Source organism: Belonocnema kinseyi, chromosome 1 (assembly GCF_010883055.1).
Source record: "Belonocnema kinseyi isolate 2016_QV_RU_SX_M_011 chromosome 1, B_treatae_v1, whole genome shotgun sequence".
Lineage (NCBI taxonomy): Eukaryota > Metazoa > Arthropoda > Insecta > Hymenoptera > Cynipidae > Belonocnema > Belonocnema kinseyi.
In genome coordinates this window covers 168,464,989-168,484,543 of record NC_046657.1, presented here as the reverse complement: position 1 = coordinate 168,484,543, position 19,555 = coordinate 168,464,989, and the positions used below count along the sequence as shown (strand labels likewise).

Here is a 19,555-nt window from a genome sequence, read left to right as displayed (position 1 = left end):
GGGAGCTCTTCTTAATATTTTGACACCAAAATCATGTCGATACACCTTACCGACTGCGAGTAAAGCCACCCACGCTTTAACTTGACAGACTGTACATAAGCATTAAAAATTTAATAATCTAAAAAAATCTTTGTAAAGTGAAAGCCTTCAAAATTTAATAATTTCATATTTCAATATTGACTGAAATGTTTATAACTGAACAGTTTAAATTTCATTTTAGATACCAAAACCCGGGGTAATTTTTGATCAGAGTGGGAAGGTATGGATCAAGGATGCTCCGCAAAAAATGTTGTAGGGGAGTGTCCTTGGTTAGGACGCTTTCTGTTTTTCGCTCATAATAATAATAAAAATATATATATAAATAATTTTGTATGCTTACACATAAAGTTTGATCCTTGATTATGACTCTGCAATTAGTTTTTACCTTGAAATTGATTTTCAAGGTCACTTGAAGATCAAAATGTTTTTTTTTAAATGGAACTCCCTATTTTTGATACCAGATTCGAAAAGAGCGGGAAATTTTACGTGCGAAATGCTATTAAAATATTTTTCTCATGTCTTTAAGAAGGTCTTTCACAGTTTTTTAGCATTTAACCTTAAAATTACCTTCTGAAGGTCATACAACTTTTTTTTTTAAATACCATTTCGGACTTAAAATTTCCCGCTCTTTTCGAATCCGAACTATTTTGATGTCATGCAAAAAGTATTAAAATGATACATTTTTCAGTTCTGCAGTAACTCTTTTTTTTAAACAAAAGTACCACTACAACGTAAAAAATTATAAATACAGTGAAACCTGGATTTAATGTCAATTTTAGGACTAAGCGTAACATTAAATCCAGAGTCTCTGAACTATTTTGCTTTAGAGCACCGCATATCCTCCCGTGGCTCCTCTCAGGTATCCCTAACGCGCGGCGTCAATTCTCGGAAACATTAAATGGAGGATCACTAAATCCAGGTTTGATTGTATATTTGGGTTAAAATAAAAATTGAAATTTGTGGTAAATGCTTGAATATAATTAAAATAACAAAAGTATATAAAAAATCGATATTTGCATATAAATTAAATATGGATTATAATTTTAACCACAAAACATAACATCAAAATTTCTGACCCCTTTCGATAACTAGATCTAACTAGAATACGTAGATATAGAGCATATTTTATATTTTTGTTTATTAAAAATAAATGTATGCGCTGAAGCTGAAACATTTAAAAAGATTTTAGCAAATATATACTAGTACTGTTAATTTTTTAAAGCACACGTAAACATGGTATTTGCACATTTACGCCAAAAGACCAGTCTCGACATTTATTTTGATTTTATTTTTAAAAAAGCATAAACCTCCAGCTTATTTAAAAATTATTAAAATCATATGATTCTAACATAAAAGTTGCGGCATATAACGCGACAGCAATGCAAATTTGAAAACTGTACCCACTTTTCTTTTCAAATTTAAAAACGCCTTTTTTTAATTATACTTGTGTTATTAAGGATTTTAGAGTGCACAATTGCATACAAAAAAAATGTCAAAAAAATATTGAATGAACCTAAAAGTATCTTTTCCTTTTAAATTGTTTTAGGGTGCCTGAAGGATGCTGTTTGGACAGAGTCGACGAATCGCACGTGCCTCTAATCCATTCTTTGTGGCCTCTTCGAGACAAGGAACACCCAGAAACAACAACGAAGATTATCATGACAATAGTGAGATTAAATGGAGGATGTGGACTATTTTCAAGAGAAAATAACGAACTCCTCTCCTGGGCTTTGCAATCAGAATTAGGTGCACTCAGTATAGTTCAGACAATTGAAAAATGCAAAAGAAAGGGCTATGCAAAAGTAGTTGTAAATGCCTTTGCAAAAGAATTAGCAGAGAATGGAGTAGATTCGTTTTTATATATAATTAGAGAAAATTTGGTTTCCGAAACAATGTTTAAATCCTTGAATTGGAAACTAAACCATCGATATTATTGGATAAAAATGACAGTGTCCAGAAGTAAAATAGATCTAAAAAATTAAAAATCTGGATTAAACTTCCGAACAGTGCATACCCGAAATTCTGTACAACCCATGAATACTAACGTGTTCTGAGTATTGATTCTGATATATTTGAAATATTTTAAAAATATATTTGGTAATATTTCCGAAATTATTGAAATCTTTGTGAAATCATGTAAATCTATCCGAAATCTTTGCGAAATATTTCAAATCTTTATCAGATATTTGAAAAATCATTGAAATCTTTCTAAAATCTTTAGAAGTGTTTTTTTTTAATATGCTGGGTAATATTTGTGAAATTATAAAAATCTTTGGGAAATCATTTAGTTTTTTGTGAAAATCTTTCAAATCTATCCGAATTTTTTTGTGAAGCTTTCAAATATTTTTGAAATATTTAAAAAGTCATTAAAGAAATCTCTTTTTAGGTATTGGGAATGGTAGTCCACCATTTTGCCACCTGGTACCAAAAATTAGAACTAGAAAAAGTAGGTACAAACGTAGGTGAAAACGAATATTTATTAAAAACAAATAATTTTAGATAGAATTTCCATCTTATACAGTAAGAAAAACACATCTTTGTTAAATAGGCTAAATAAAAAAAACAATTATTTCACTATTTCATGCAAGTTTTAATGCATTTTATGCTTAAATTAACTTTATTTAATGTATGTTGCGACAAATTTTATCAATAGTATGCAAAGAATACGATTCATAGACGATTGGAATTAAAACACGAATTCTAACCTAACTTTTGGTCCAGATTTTTAAATAGTAGATATTTTATGTATAAATTAATAAAAATTTACTTGAGTTCATTTTTGTTTTAAAATTAGTCCATTTGAGTTTACAATATTCTAAAAATAACGACAAATAGTACAATAATTGTGTTTTTTTTTTTAGAAAAATATTTCTGTCAAAAAATCTGTTTTTTCACTTATTTTTATTATCCAATAAATAATTTATACTCCACAAAAAAATCGTTAAACACTTTTATCCACAAATTAAAATAGATATTTAAAATCATACCTGTTCTTTCTAGTTCATATTTTTGCCATCAGGTGCTGTATCGCAGTTTAACCATTCCCAATATTCGTTAATATTTGTGAAATCGTTTAAATAATCTTTAAAATACTTGGGAAATAATTTAAATCTTTGTGTGGTATTTAAAATTAAACAGAAATATTTGTGAAACCTTTCTAAAATCTTTAATATTGTTTAAATGTTTGGTAATATTTGTAAAATTACTAACATTGTTGCAAAATCATTGGAGTTTTTGTGAACTAAATCTAGTCCGAAATATTTCAAATCTTTGTCAAAACTTTATGAAATCATTTAAATCTTTCTGAAATATTTGGAAATACATGAAATATTTGGTAATATTTGTCAAATTATAAAAATGTTTGGGAAATCATTAAAGCTTTTGTGGAGTAATTTAAATCTATCAAAAATATTTCAAATCTTTGTGAAATCTTTGAAAAATAAGTAAACTGGTTCTGACATTTTTGTAAATATTTAAAACATTTAAAAAATATATTTGGTAGTATTTGCGAAATTATTGAAATCTTTAGGAAATCATTGAAACCTTGGTAAAATCTTTTACATCTATCCGAAACCTTTGCGATATATTTCAAATCTTTGTGAAATCTCTGAAAAATCATTAAAATCTTTAAAAATATTTTTAAAAATATATTTGATAACATTAATGAAATTATAAAACCTTTTATTATAAAAGTTTTTACCTGAATTAGAAGAAATTACATATTTTTTGAATGAAAATGCAACTGTTTTGTTGAAAATTCAACAATTTTGTTAAAAGTAAAGTAAATATAATATTTGGGTGTCGAAAAAAAACTGAATTATTTCTTGATGGAAATTCGACTATTTTTTAAAGATTTTTTTTGGTTTCATTTAATTAAAAATCCATCTGTTTATAAAAAGTCATCTTTTTTTGATACAAATGTAACTTGGTTGGAAATTTAAATTGTTTGTTAAAAAATCATACTTTTTGGTTAAAATTTATGTTATTTTCTTAAAAATTTAACTATTTTCTAGAAAATTTACTTTTTTAAATTTATATTTTAGTGTAGAAAAATGAACTAAAATCTTTTCTGAATAAAAGTTCCACTTGAAAAAAACTTGTCGTTTTTATTACAAATACATATGTATTAGCACAAAATTTAATCTTTTTTGGATAAAAATGCAACTATTTGGATGGTAATTCAGCTATTACTTTAAGAAATCATTCCTTGTGGTTAAAAAATTAATCTTTTTGGATTTAGAATAAAAATTTTTTCGTAGAAACTAATTTTTTTAAGAAATTTAATTTTGGATCTTGTAGAGACAACAGGAATCTTTTTTGTGTTAACGCTAAACTTTTTTGTAATTAAAAAAGCTTCTGCTTCATTTTTTTTTTCGTAGAAAATTATTTCTTGTTTAGAAATTCATATTTTTATCGTAAAAACTCGACTGAAATCTTTTTCAACCGAAAATTCAACAATTTTGTTGAAAATCTATCTTTTTAGTCAAAAATTTCATCTGTTTTAGAAGAAATTAAATTTTTTTCAAAACGAAAATGCAACTTTTAGGTTAAAAATCAATCTTCTTGGCTAGAGTATTCAACTAATTTGTGTGAAAGATTTGATGGAATCGCTTTGTTAAGAAATCAGTTTTTTTTAAAGAATTTTATTTTCAGTTGAAAATTAATCTATTTGGTTGTGAAGTTTAATTATTTGGTTGAAAATTAATCTTTTTTAATTAAAAATTCAGAACTTTTTCAGTTGAAAATTCGCCTTTTTTGGTCAAATAATACTTTTTTCAGTTTGAAAACTCATTTTTGCTGCGTAAAAAAGCATCAGTTTGATGGAAAAATGAATTTATTTCTGAAAATTCTTTTTTTTTTGTATAATTTTCATTCCTTTTAGATTAAAACAAACTATGATGCCTTTTCATTGTGAATTTGTCTTTTTAGGTTAAAAATTGAATTATAATGTTAAAAATTTAATCATTTTTTTTTTAAATTGTAGTGTTTGGTTAAAAAGTAATCTTTTATAGCAGAAAAAACATTTTTTATTTGAAATAAATTCATTAATTTAAAAAATGTTTAATTTGTATCTGAAATACTGTTTCTTCCGTTTATAAAATATTCTATGTTAAAAGTATTACAAAACAAAATGCTAATATTTAAATATTAATGATTTAAAATGAAAAATTATTTAAGGAAAAATCAGAGCAGGTTGAAAATGTTCTCGGTTTCGCATTTTTCCGCAGGAGGCGCGGACATGCCAAATAATGCTTTGGCAAAATATATTTTTAAATACGTAGTTTTGATTTTTTAGCATGGATCTTTAGAAAATAGTACCTTTAATTTATAAAAACTAATACTGCAATAAATATTTCTTTCTAGAAACGAAATTATAATTAGTTTTTCAGAAAGTATTCGGCAGACGATTTCAAATTCCCGGTCATTTTAACGGTAAACTATGAGTAAAATATTCATATTTGCCGTAAAACGCAAACATTTATGAATATATAAGTGAAATACTTGAATTTTCAACAACAAAATGAATTTTTAAACAAAAAGTTTAAATTTTTACCACGATATACCAGTTTTCTAACAAAATAGATGATTTTTTTTACGAAATAGTCGAATTTTCAATTAAAGAAGGAAATTGTTTAAGCAAACAGTTGAATTTGGAACTAGAACGAAAAATAATTTTTAACAGAAAATGTAAGTTATATTTTTAGTTAAAAAAAATTAATTTCCAACATAACTAATGAATTTTCAACTAAAATTATGGATATTCAACTGGAATGATTGAGTTGAAACCAAAAAGTTGAATTTTCAATAAAAATTATGAATATTTAACTAGAATATTTTAATTTTAAACAAAAAAGATTAATTTTTAAACAATAAATATAATTTTGAAACAAATGGTTCAGTTTGTATAAAAAAATACAGTTTTTAAACAAAATACATCACTTTTCAACGTAATTTTCAATTAAAGAAGACAGATATTCAACGAAAAAGTTGAATTTTACTTTAAAAGAAAAAAAGAATTTTTAACAAAAAATGGAATAATTACGTTTTTTGTTTAAAAAAAAGTTCATTTCCAACCTAACTGATGAATTTTCATCTAAAATTATACATCTTCAACTGGGATAATCTAATTTGAAACCGAAAAGTGGAATTTTCAATTAACATGATGAATAATTAAGTGGAATAATTGAATGTTCAACAAAAAAAATGAATTTTCAAATAAAAAGTTGAATTTTCTACCAAAAAATACAATTTAAAAAAAAAGTAGATGATTTTTAACGAAATAGTCGAATTTTCAATTAATGATTACAAATGTTCAAGCAAATAGTTGAATTAAAAAAAAAATTCAACAGAAAATGGAAGTTACATTTTTGGTCTAAGAAAGTTCATTTCCAACCTAACTGATACATTTTCAACTAAAATTATGGATCTTCAACCAAAAAATTTTTTATTGAAGAAAGAGAAATGTTCAATCGACACCGAACTAATTAAGTTTTAAGTTTAAAAAATGCATGCTCAACCAAAAAAGATTAATTTTAAACTAAAAAAGATACTTTTCGAACAAAAACTGAATAAATAAATTTGTAATAAAAAATGAATGTTAAACCAAAGAGATTAATTTACATAGTTTGATTTTTTAATTAAATTGACGAAATTTAATTTTAAAAAAACTAGTTTTTAACAAGAGTTTAATTTTCAATCAAAAGTTATTATTTCCAACCGAAAATACGAATTTTCAACTAAAATGATCATTATTTAATTGGTATACTTGAAATTTTAACCGAAAAGAAAATTTTTTAAGCAAGGAAATAAACTTTAAAAACACATTTTTTACCGAAAAAACTCTACTGTTTAACGAAATACATGAATTTACAGTAATAAAACAAAATTCAGCCAATTTGTTAAATTTTGAATTAGAAACGATCAATTTTCGAATGAAAATGTAACATTTAAATTCTCAGACGGAGAAATTAATTTTAAACTAAACTGATGAATTTTTCACTAAAATTATAAATCTTCTGAATTTCTTAATTTAAAAAAAATATCAATTTTCAACCAAATAGTTGAATTTTCCATTAAAAATCGAATAATTAATTTTTAAAAACGGATTTTTAGAAGAACAGTTAACTTGTCTACTAGTACAGTTCAATTTTTAGCGAAAAAAATCTATTTTCAACAAAGTAGTTAAATTTTCAAAAACAGATGCATCTTAAAAAAAATTAATTTTTAACAAAAGTTTTACTTTTAACCGCACGTGGACGAATTCTGACTTGAAAGTGGGATTTTTTAAACTCCTTTCTTTTAAATCCGAATTATACATAAAAACGTGATAAATCCACTTTTTATTAAGAAAGTTGTTTTTAATTCATTATTATTATTATTAAAAATCTCATAGAAAAAAAATTGCAGAAAGTTTTCATATAATAATCTCTCTTATTAATCAATAAAAAATCGATCATTTCTCGGGTTTTCACGGTAAAATTATTAAATTTTCTAAGTTTTTAACTAAAAAAGATAAACTGTCAATTAAAACGTAATTAATTAAAATTTGAGTTGAAAAAATTAATGTTCAACTAAACAAGAGAATTTTCAACTAAAACTATGGAATATATAATTGGAATAAGTTAAATTTTCAGTTAAAAAATTACTTTCCACACCAAAAATTAACTTTCATCAACAAATTAACTTCAAAAAAAAATAGTTACATTTTCAAGCACAGTGATAAATTTACAACCAAGAAATTTAATTTCTACAAAGAAATATGAATTTTCAACAAAAAAAGAAACGAATTTCCAAAAAACTAGTTAAATTTTCAGCAAAAAATGCCTTTTTATCCAAAGAAAAAAAAACAAATTTTCAAACAAATTGCTCATATTTCAACCAAAGAAATAAAATTTTAATTAAAACGATGAATCTTCAATCAGAAAAATTAATTTTCAACAAAAGAGTTTAACTTTCAATAAAGTAATTTTATTTCCAACCTAACAGATAAATTTTCAACTAAAATTATAAATATTTAATTTTAATGCTTGATTTTTTAACCATAAAGAATTTTTAAACTAAAAGATTAAATTGCAAAGAAAAATATAATTTTTCACCAAAAAATCGAATTTTAACGAAATATGTGGATTTTCATCCAAATTATTGACTTATGAAGAACAAAAAAGAATCTAGAAAATTTTTAAGAATTTTTTTCATAATATAGGATTTTACGAAATATTATGAAAAATTCGAGTTTTCAAATAGTTTTAATCTATTTATGTCTTAAATTCCTGAAAATATTTTTAACTAACACGAATTTTTCTCAACATTTTCAAATATCATTCCAAATTTAAAAAATTACTTTACAATCTTCTAAATTTTACCAGAAATTTTAAGAAAATTTGTTTATTCTCCTGAAAACTTTCAAAATTCTTTTAAATTCTACTAAATATTTTTTGAATTTACCCATTTTTTGTTCGCTTTTATTTTGCAATCTTACCAAACTGAAACATTTTCCTTTAAAATCTTCTAAACTATTTTTAGAAATTTTAGGAAATCGTTTGTTATATTTAAAAACCTTTTTCAATTTTTTCTCAAAGTTCATTTTTTAAAATAAAAGATTATTCAAATTTGCACATGAATATAAGAAAAATACTTTTTTTCTTAATCTTTCTAGATCTTCTAAACCTTCTAATTTCTAAAAAAAAAAAATTTTCCTGCATTTTTCATGTATTCTGCAAAATAAACAAAATTTTAATTTTTCCTGCATATTTTATGTATTTGGCAAAATAAAAAAAATTGCCTTAAAATCTTTCCGACTCTTCTTTGACTATTTTTGAAATCTTCTAAAATCTTTTTAAATAATCCCTTCAAATTAATTTTTCGAAATAAAAAATTATTTTAATTTTTTTTAGGGACCTGAAGAAATGTCTTTCATTTTCGTGAATCTTTCCAAATTCTTCAAAAATCTTTACAAGTTTTAATTATTTTTGAACCATTTCAAAAGTTTTGAATATTTCTGAAACTTACTCAAATTTTTCCTAAAATTATGTAATATGGCAAAAATGAATAATTTGCTTTTAAAGTATTTCACACTTTTAAAATTTTTTTAGGAAATAATTCCAAATGTTTTGTGATCTTTTCTCGTTTTTTTTCTTGATATTCCTTACAAAACAATCATTTTAAAATTTCCCATGGATTTTAAGAACTTTTTTTCACACCCTGACAAAATTCAGTTTACCTAAAAAATGTGTAAATCTTGAAAAATTAAAAAAAAATGGTCTCAATCTTCCATATTCATTGAACCCAAATTTTAAAATCGTTAAAACTTAAAATTATTCTTTGAAAGTAAAACTGAAACTCTCGGTGACAGGAGGCTGCTTTCAACCAAGTATTTTTTTCATTATAAAAAATATGAATTCTGAAGAAAAAATGTAGTAGTTGATATTTAAACCAAAAAAGATTTTCATTTTTAATCATAATCGGTTGAATTCAATAAAAAAACGACTTTTCAAATAAGTTTAATTTTCAACTAAAAATGATTTTTCAGTCATGTCAAATTTAGCTGTTGAATTTTTAATAAAAAAAAATAAATTCTCAAATAATTAGATTAATTTTCTACGAAACAGAACGAATTTTTAACAAAATACATGAATTAAAAAAAAAGAATAATAATAATAATAATAAATAATAAATAAATATAAAATATATATTAGGAAACTTCAATTGTGATATACCTTTACAAAAACGATAATATTCATTACAATGTATTCTATATAAGTAACGAAGTGGATTCTACTATACACCATACGCCAAAAATTATCAAAATAAATAAGTTTCTTACATAACACACCGAGTCCCGCTTGAAATAAAAAATTTCCGACTCTGTAAACACTTTCTGTTTAGAGCTTACTGTAGTTTCACGGGTTTATAAAACTGCATGGCTGCAATTCTAACGACCATGGCAGCGCTAAAAAATAAATATTTGTACGATATTACAATATTCAATTAATTTTTGAAAAATCTAGACTATTAAGATAATAAAAAACGAACCTCATCAAGGCAATGACTCCTGCTGGCATTATTTTCCCGGTATTGTAATACCGGTAACCCATCAGGCAACCGAGAGCTGCACTCGTTCCCAAGAGGGGTGTGAAATTATTCGGATCTTGCGAGATACGATACGCTCCCATTCCCAAAAGAGACCCAAAGAGCAAACCAGCTCCTAACGATGGAATTGAATCTAAATAATAATAAAATTTTATTGCAAGTGCAGGGACTGCAATGCAAAGAGTTCAAAGAAGGGGAAATAAAGTCATTTTTTCACGGAAAAGGGGACAGATTAAATATTTATTTTCACATATGACAAAAAGAACAAACAATATTTTATAAGAAATGTTAAATTTCTAAATAATTTTCAATGATGTTTCACCCTGAGCGAAATTTTCGTCGAAATAAAGAGTTTTATTTCTAAAAAATTCACGTATTTAAAAAAATCTAAGGTGGTTTTAAAGTTTAAGCCATTACCTTTCAAATTCAATTGGCTTTGTCGACGAAAAATGAAAATTCAGTTAAGATTAAAAAAACAACACTTTGCTTAAAAATGTAATTATTTTTTTTTGAGTTAGTTTGTTGTTGAAAGTTAATTTTTAGTGTTGAAAGTAATTTTTTTAACGGGAAATTTAACTTATTCCAATTTATTCGAATTAATTCCAATTAATTGTTTTCGTTGAGAATTCTCCTCTTTGGTTGAAAATTAATTTTTTGAACTCAAAATTTAATTAATTACGTTTTAATGAGCAATTTATCTTTTTTTAGTTAAAAACTCAGAAAATTTAATAATTGTACCGTGAAATTTGTTTCTTTTTTTGTTGAAAACTATTTAATTTTTCAAACAGAGATCGAAAATGATTTTTTTTAGTTGAAAATTCATACTTCTTTGTAGACATTAACCTTCTTGTTTGAAAATTCATCGCTTTGCTTGAAAATATAACTATTTTTTTAAAGTTAGTTTGTTGATGAAAGTTAATTTTTAGTGTTGAAAGTAATTTTTTTAACGGGAAATTTAACCCGAGAAATTATCGGTTTTTTCTTGATTAAAAAAAAAGAGATTATCATATGAAAACTTTCAGCAATTTTTTTCTCTGTGAGATTTTTAATAATAATAATAATTCAACAATAATTTTCTCAATAAAAAAAATTGGATTTATCACGTTTTATTCGCTTAATCTTTATTTATCCGACTTAGGACAAGGAATTTTGGGAAATAATTATCGTTTTTATATTAGGACAAGGAGTTTCGGTAAAGAAATATAATTTCACTTGGAACAGACAATTTTTCAAATCGAAGGGGTTATTTTTGAAAGATTTATAATTCGGATTTAAAAGAAAGGAGTTTAAAAAATTCCAGTTTCAAGTCATAATTCGTCCACGTGTGGTTAAAAGTAAAACTCTTTTGTTAAAAATTAATTTTTTGTTTGAAGATTCATCTCTTTTTGAAAATTTAATTATTTGGTGAAAATATCTTATTTTGGCTAAGAATTTAACTGTTATAGTAGAAAAGTTAACTGTTTTTCTAAAAATCGGTTTTTAGAAATTAATTATTTGATTTTTAATGGAAAATTAAACTATTTGGTTGAAAATTGATATTTTTTTCTTAAAATTAAGAAATTAAGAAGATTTATCATTTTAGTGGGAAATTCATCAGTTTGGTGGAAAATTAATTTTTCCATCAGAGAATTTAAATCTTACATTTTTTGTCAAAAATTGATCTTTTCTAGTTTAAAATTCAAAAATTTGGCTGAATTCTTTATTTAAATGGAGAATTCACGTATTTCGTTAAATAATCGATTTTTTGGGGGTAAAAAATGTTTTTTTGACTTTAATCTCCTTGCTTAAAAATTCTTCTTTTCGGGTAAAAATTCAAAAATACCAGTTAAACAATGATAATTTTAGTTAAAAATTCGTATGTTCGGTTGGAAATAAAATGACTTTTGGTTGAAAGTTAAACTCTCGTTAAAAACTAGTTTTTTTATATTAAAGTTCGTCAATTTAATTGAAAAAATAAATCTCTTTGGTTCAAAATTAATTTTTTATTAAAAATTTATTTATTTTTCGAAAATATTATTTTGAAAATGAACTTTATTAGTTTAGTTCTCTTTCTTTAATAAAAAAAACTTTTGGTTGAAAATTCATGGTTTTACTTAAAAATTTAACTATTCCAGTGGAAGATCCATAATTTTAGTTGATAATTCGTCAGTTAGGTTGGAAATTAACTTTTTTTTCTAAACAAAAAACGCAATTATTCCATTTTCTGTTAAATTTTTTTTTAAAGTAAAATTCAACTTTTTGGTTAAATATCTGCTTTCTTTAAATAAAGATTCCACTATTACGTTAAAAAGTGATGTATTTTGTTTAAAAATTAATCTTTTTTGTTGAAAAATCAAGTATTCTAGTTAAATATTCATTATTTTAGCTGAAAATTCAACTTTTTGGTTTAAAATTCAACTATTCCAGTTAAAGATATATTATTTTAGTTGAAAATTCATCAGTTAGGTTGGAAATTAACTTTTTTTAACTAAAAATGTAACTTCCATTTTCTGTTAAATTTTTTTTTATTTAAAATTCAACTGTTTTCTTGAACATTTGTTTTCTTTACTTGAAAATTCGAGTATTTTGTTGGAAAATTAATTTTTTTTTGAAAATTCAAGAAGATTTAAAAAATCAAAATGAAATAGACGCTTATTTCTATTTTCTTTAAAATGAGCCCAAGGTGCAATTTTTTTATAGAGCCGTTTTAAAATTAAGCCCCTTTTGTCCAACGTTGAATATCTCGGAAAATATGCATTATAGAAAAAACTTCAAAAAGAACAAATATTTTCTTTTACATGTAGAATGAAAAAAAGCGTGAAAATTGTAAGTAATGGTAAAGTAAAAGATAAGTAGACTAAGATGCGTTTGCGTTCTCATGCTCTCTCTCGCTTGCACTCTCGCTTTCGTTCGCTCGCTCACTCGCTTGCTAACAAGTCCTAAATTTCGCTATCGCAGGAAATAGAAATAAGGAACTAGATATAAGACTTTATGTAAATAGTTGTAAATAATTGTATATATAGAAAGGATAAGATTGTAAAAAATATATAGATTTAAACGGAAATATTGTAAGGAATGGAAGTCATATAAACCCTTAGGGGACACATTATGAATAAAGAAGTCGTCTTTGTGAAATCTTCGGGAATATTTTTAAATCTTTGCAAAGTCTTTGAAATCCTTGAATTTTTTTAATTTTTGTGAAATTTTTAAATCTTTGTGAATTCGTTAAAATCTTCAGAAGTATTTGAAATCTTTGTGAAATCTTAAAATTCCTGTGAGATATTTATGAGATCTTTTGAAATTTTTGTCAAATATCTTGAATCTTTAAACTCCTTGAATTCTTTGTGAAATTTGTTAAAACTTTTATGAATTTTTTTATGTTTGTGAAATCTTTCTTGAATCTTTGTTTTTGAAAAATTTTGTGTTCGTTTAAAATCACTGAAATCTTTTAAATTCTTCTCATATTTCTTAAAACATTAAAATTTTTTTAAACCTCTGCGTTTTTCTGAAATCTTTGATATTTTTTGACATTTTTTAAATTCTTTAAATCTTTTGAAATCCTTATAAATTCCTTGAAATACTTGTGAAATCTCAGGATGGCCGTTTTAAACAAAGAAAAAAAGTCCCGGTCATTTCACGGGTTTTTCCCGGTTCGCAAACATTTTTCACGGTCAATGGAATTTAAAAAATCGAACTCTATTCTAATCATTTTTCCATTTAAAGTAATAAACAATAAACAACAAATTAAATTTATACGTATGAAATGGAAGGTACTAACACTTTTCAATTGAATTTTTTAATATAAAATGCAGATGAACTGTAAAGTTTATAAATTTTATAAATTATAGAGTTCAAAGATTCAGATTAAATTCCAAAAATATAAATCCACGTTAACATTTTTAATACTCGAAATTAAAGAATCAAGCAATGAACTTTAAAAATGATCAAAACAGAATCTGGAAGATTTTAAGGATTTTTTTTGTTAAATTTGCAGGATTTTCAAAAATTGTAAGGAAAATTCAGTTAAGTTTCAAGTTTTCAATTAATTTTGAATCTTTTCAAAACTACGAAATATATCTTGAAATTATTTAAATTTTGACGACAAATAATAAGCGTTCAATTGTTATTGATACGTCGAAATTTAACAATTTCACTTACAAAATAAAACATTTTTTTAACAGAAAAATTCAAACTATAACGTTAAAAGTTGAAAAGATCTTCGAAGTTCAACAGATTTAAAGCTAAGAAAACTAATAAAAATAATATATTAATGAATTTCAGTCATCACAGTACCTATTGTCGTCAAAAAAGGTGAATAGCTGACATTTTTTTCTAAAATAGGTAACAAATAGATGATAAACAAATGTTAAATAAGATAAGCAAGTTGTAATTTGTTGTAAACCGAGAGATGCCCAGAAGTTTTTTTCTTTGATTAAAACGGCCACCCTGAAAATAGAGTATTTACATTTCCACTGAGAACAAATTTTCAATTTAAAAAAAGTAAAAACTATTTGTTTACAAAACCATTTAACTGTTTATAACATAATTAAATCCGTTACCAAATCGTTGATTTAAAAAAAAAAAAAAGAATAGTCTGCATTTTTAAACCATAAAAGTTCAATTTTTAATCAAAAAATTAAGCAGATGAATTTCTACTGAGAAAAATTAATTTTCAATGAAAACATCAACGATAAAAACGAATTATCTACAAAAAACTTTAATTTTATACCAAATTTTTTAATTTTCAACAAAATAGTTTAATTTTCGATCAAATTATATAAATCTTTATCTAATAAGTTGCATTTTTAACCAAAAAGAGATTAAATTTCTACCAAAAAGTGAATTTTCTATGAAGAAAAAATTTTCAGTCAAGAATGAAAAATAATGTTAAGCAAATTGTTCAATTTTCAACAAAAAAGATTAATGTTTATCAAAAAATTTTATAGTTGATATTTCCACTACAAAACTTTAATAAAAAATTTAAAAAGTTAGATTTGACCAAACAGTATATATTTTCAACATGACTAGATTTAAAAAAACTTGTTTTTCTACAAAAAAAAGACGAATTTTCAACAAAAAAACATAATTTTTCAACTAGCATGTTGAATTTTTAACCAAAAATGGAGTAGATAAATTTTCATTGAGAATGAATTTTCAATAAAAACAAAAACGAATTTTCTACAAAACAGTTTAATTTTATACCAATTTGTTAAATTTTCGAGCCAAAAAGCCTAATTCTTTATTAAACAATTTAATTTTAAAAACAAAAACATGAAATAACAACATAAAAGTTAATTTAAAATTAATCAGTTGACTTTTTTAACAAAATATTTGAATTGGCAGTTTTAAAAAACTTGTTTACAACAAAATGAATTTTTAATTTAATTTTTTTAACCAAAAAAAAACGAATTATGAATCATCAACGAAAAAAAAATTAAATTAAAAAAAATTCGTTCAACTTTCAAGCAAGAAGTGGAATTTTTAATAAATAATTGTTTTGGTTCAAAATTCTACTTTTTGGTTACAAATTCTACTACTTAGTTAAAGATTTAACGATTTTATTGAAAAATAAAGTCTTTTGTTAAAAAATAATCATTTTTGGACGGAAAATTATATTGTTTAGCAGAAAATTCATATTTTTTGTTTGAACATTCATATTTTTTTATTGAAAATTAATTCTTTTTATTTGAAAAGTCTATTATGTATTTTTGTTTATTAAATAATTTCTTTTACTTAAACAACATACTTTTTGTGAAAATTTAACGATTTTTTTAAAAACTCATCGTTTTTGTTCGAAAATTTATACTTTTGTATAAAATTTAATTTTTTTTTGTTGAAAATTTATTTTTTGGTAGAAAAATCTTTTTTGTAGGTGTTGCAAATTCACCTTTAATATTTGAAAGTTAATAATTTTTATTAAGAAGTCTACTATTATATTTTTGGTGTTCAGTTCAAAATTCTACAAATTGTTTGGAAGTTTATATATTTAATTGGAAATTGAACTAGGTTCTTAAAAAGTCACCTTTTTTGTTTAAAATTAACCTCTTAGTTCAAAAAATCAATTTCGATTGAAAGTTAGTTCTTTTTATCAAACCAAAAAGAAAAAATATTATATTTCTTTTTCAGAATTAATCTGAATTCAACTATTTTGTCAAAGTCATATTTTTTTGTGTCGAATATTGATATTTTTTGGATTGGAAATTCTCTTTTACTTTAAAACTCATCTTATTGGGTGGAAAATTAAACTATTTTCAAAAAAAAACATCACCTTTTGGCTAAAAATTCATCTCTTGGTTAAAAATTTTACTATTTGGTTGAAAATTTAACTGTTTTGTTTAAAAGTCATGTTCTTTGGTTAAAAAAATTGATCCTTTTTGATTAAAAGCTAATTATTTTTATTTGAAAAAAATTATATTTTTATTTTATAATTAATCCAAATTCAACTATTTTCTTAAAAAACAATTTTTTTTTAATCAAAATTTCAACTGTTAGGAAAGTCATATTTTTTAGTTGAAAATTCGTCTTCCTTGCTTCAAAATTGAACAGGCTTGTAAAATATTCATCTTTTCAAATTAAAAATCTAAGATTATGTTTGAAAATGCAACTAAAAATCTAAAATCTTTGAATTTAAAATATTTTATTGATAACAATATTCTCCTAGAATAATGCTAGAAACTTTAAATTATTTCTAAAATTTTCCACTTTTCAATTAGAGATGCAATAATTAATTCAAGTTCACACATATAATTGTTTAAACACTTTATCATTGTTTATAAGTACGTTTTCTTAAATAATTTCTAGAAAGTTGTGGTTTTTCTTAAATTTATCAATTTTCTTTGGCTTTTTCGTCGCGCACAAATAAATAATCAATACAGAGAATCATTTTCTAAAATTCGCTTTCTTTTTTATATAAAGCACACACATGAATACATACTTTCTAGCATTATTCACACGGTCAATTGAAGTAAATAATTCGCATTCTAAAGCTGAACCTTTTTCCGTTGGAAGTAATAAAAACTGAGATGAAAATCATTTTAAGTAATTTTAAGCTAGAAACTTCAAAAATTGAATATTACATTTTTTTAAAAGAAATTGAAAAATTCTTAAATTAGAGTTTAAATTATTTTTATTTTAAATAGTTTTAAAATGCCTTAAAAATGAGAAAAAACTTTCATTTAAAAATTTTGAATAACTTTCAAAATCCTTTTCAATTTTCCTAGGAATTTTAAGAAAATGATTTTTATTCTTTTTAAATCTTTCGCAATTCCTAAAAAGCTTTTAAATATTTAGTTCAAGAATCTGCAAAAATGTATACTTTTTCTATGAATAATAAGTGTTTAATATTCATTTATAAATTAAAATTCAACAATTTTACTTAAAAATTAAAATCCTTCAAATAGAACAATACGAATGTTAACGTACAAAGTATACTTTTTTTGTTTATTTTTAAATATTGTATTTTTAATTACTGATAAAATGTACAGTTCAATATTTCTGAATATTAATCAATTGTTTTTTTCGCAATTAAAATTTTGAAATTCTAAACTGAAACAATATTTAAATTTTACCAAAAGCCTTTAATTAGGAACATAATATTTTGAAATTATTTAAAAATTATAAATAGTTTATAAAGTTTTAAACAGACATTTACATTTTTCTTTTTAACTATTTAAGACTTTCAAATTGAAACAGTTTAATATTTAACGCTGAAATCTGGAAATTCTTGAATTTTTAACTGATTAAACCATTATTTTTGATAATTTTAATTTATTTTTGCCTGGCTTCAAATGAAAAGTTAAAACAGGTTGAAAAAATCGAAAAATACCCGAACTTTCTAAGTCTATTCTACGAGAAAAATTGTTATAAATAAGCATAAGAAATAGAAAGCAATATTTCATGAATTCGAAAACATTTGTATTTAAAAAATGGCAAAAAAATTATAATTAGTTCCAAACTCGCCAAACTAAATTTTTGACTTATTAGATTTTTCGGGGTAATATCAATCAGAATGGGGGGGGGGGGTAAAAAGTAATGATTGATTTATACTTAATAGCTATTTGTAAGCAAATGCTGAGTTTCAACTTGATTTTGACGATTCCGAATAAAATGGAAAAAACGTCTTTTTCTTAACGGAAATACGTATTCAATATCATAGAAATTGTGGATATTACAAAAAAAAATAAAAAAAATCTTTTTTTTACGGATTCGAACAAATTTGATAGCCATATTCATGAAAATTCGAAAAACAAATTGGACCACACTGTACAATTTGAAAGAATTAAAATTGTTCTGAAATTTTTCATATTAAAATTGTTTAATTTTTTAGGTAACTCTCCATTATCCTAATACAAGAAATGAACACAAAAAAGGTACTTGAAAAGTCAATATTTTTTCTATTATTTTTATCAATTCTAACCTCTGAAATCAAAACCATGGATCGAAACGAAGAAAACTTTTTAACGGATTAGCAGATAATTGCAGATATAATTCTTATACATAAAAAAATAAAGACATGAAGATTTAAAGTCCGATTGCAAAATAAATCATTGAATGTTAACCGATACATTGAAAATAATTAGGTAACTTACTCGACTTAACATAACCCATAATTCCACCTGCTGCGACAACCGCAGCATACGCGAATCCAGGAATATCGACCGGCATTTTGAACAATAATAATTAAAGTATTCTCGAAAAAAGCCGACTTGTTGACAATAGTATTATCGGATCATCCACAAATAATGGGCCAAAAACTTTCCTATTACGTTGCAACTCGGAACTTATAAGATAGGCGCACGCCCTGCAACGTGACATTTGAGTGGGGGAAATCCAAGGTGTATGCCCGCGAGCCCCCTGCCACGACCGTGTATGTGTATGCGGTAGTAGTTTCTTACGATCCGGAGGGGAAATGTCGGTCAAACTAATCCAACAGATGGCGCCACAAAAACTAGGTCTGTCTTTTTCATTGAATTGCATTAAGATAAAGAAAAAATAACTGAAAACTTGAAGCTGTTTGCAAATAAACAAAAAAAATATATGAAAAAGTAACTATTACTAATTATTTAAAAAAAGAAAAAGTCGTAAAAATATGTGGTTTAATATGAATAAAATTTAATTTTGAGATATATTTTGAAAGCAGTTCGAACTTCATATTTCTATGATTTATTTTGCGAATGAAAAAATTAATAATATTTAAAACCCTAATGAAAAGAATATTTAAAACATATACATGATCAGAAGAATTAATAAGAAATATATTACTTACATCCAATATGAATATAATAATAATTAAAATATGTAAGACTACAACTTAAGTTGCAATATAAAGAATATTTGTACCTTTAAAATCTTAACAATTTCAAGTTTTGAAGGAAATATCTTTAAAAAGTAGTGGTAATTGTAATTAAATTGTTTGAGGGAATCATTTGGTAAAAAGTCAATGACACAA

General features: G+C 23.9%; 2 protein-coding genes across 2 annotated transcripts in view; one reads left to right on the top strand and one right to left on the bottom strand.

Annotated features, from left to right (window-relative positions):
- The window catches only part of LOC117181135, a 3,378-nt gene extending 1,186 nt beyond the window's left edge, over positions 1–2,192 (top strand). The window contains exon 4 of the mRNA XM_033373706.1: positions 1,586–2,192. Coding sequence (XP_033229597.1) covers positions 1,586–2,021 — 436 coding nt within the window. The 3' untranslated portion in view covers positions 2,022–2,192. The remainder of the gene's footprint in view (positions 1–1,585) is intronic.
- Positions 2,193–9,769: 7,577 nt separating this feature from the next.
- Positions 9,770–18,921, bottom strand: LOC117169158 (transmembrane protein 14C). The gene is made up of 3 exons (XM_033355376.1): positions 18,696–18,921; positions 10,072–10,261; positions 9,770–9,988 (listed from the first exon to the last, which is right to left on the bottom strand). Exons 1-3 carry the CDS (start codon positions 18,769–18,771, stop codon positions 9,928–9,930), a joined length of 327 nt encoding a protein of 108 aa, XP_033211267.1. The 5' UTR covers positions 18,772–18,921; the 3' UTR covers positions 9,770–9,927.
- Between the last annotated feature and the right edge of the window lie 634 nt (positions 18,922–19,555).

What these genes read in the sequence shown, in the direction of transcription:
- LOC117169158 (XM_033355376.1), bottom strand. Translation starts at nt 18,771, where the DNA reads ATGCCGGTCGATATTCCTGGATTCGCGTATGCTGCGGTTGTCGCAGCA. An exon ending in TATGGGTTATGTTAAGTCGA is followed by an intron (nt 10,262 to 18,695) that starts GTAAGTTACCTA and finishes ATTATTATTTAG; the next exon opens with ATTCAATTCCATCGTTAGGA. An exon ending in GGAGTCATTGCCTTGATGAG is followed by an intron (nt 9,989 to 10,071) that starts GTTCGTTTTTTA and finishes TTTATTTTTTAG; the next exon opens with CGCTGCCATGGTCGTTAGAA.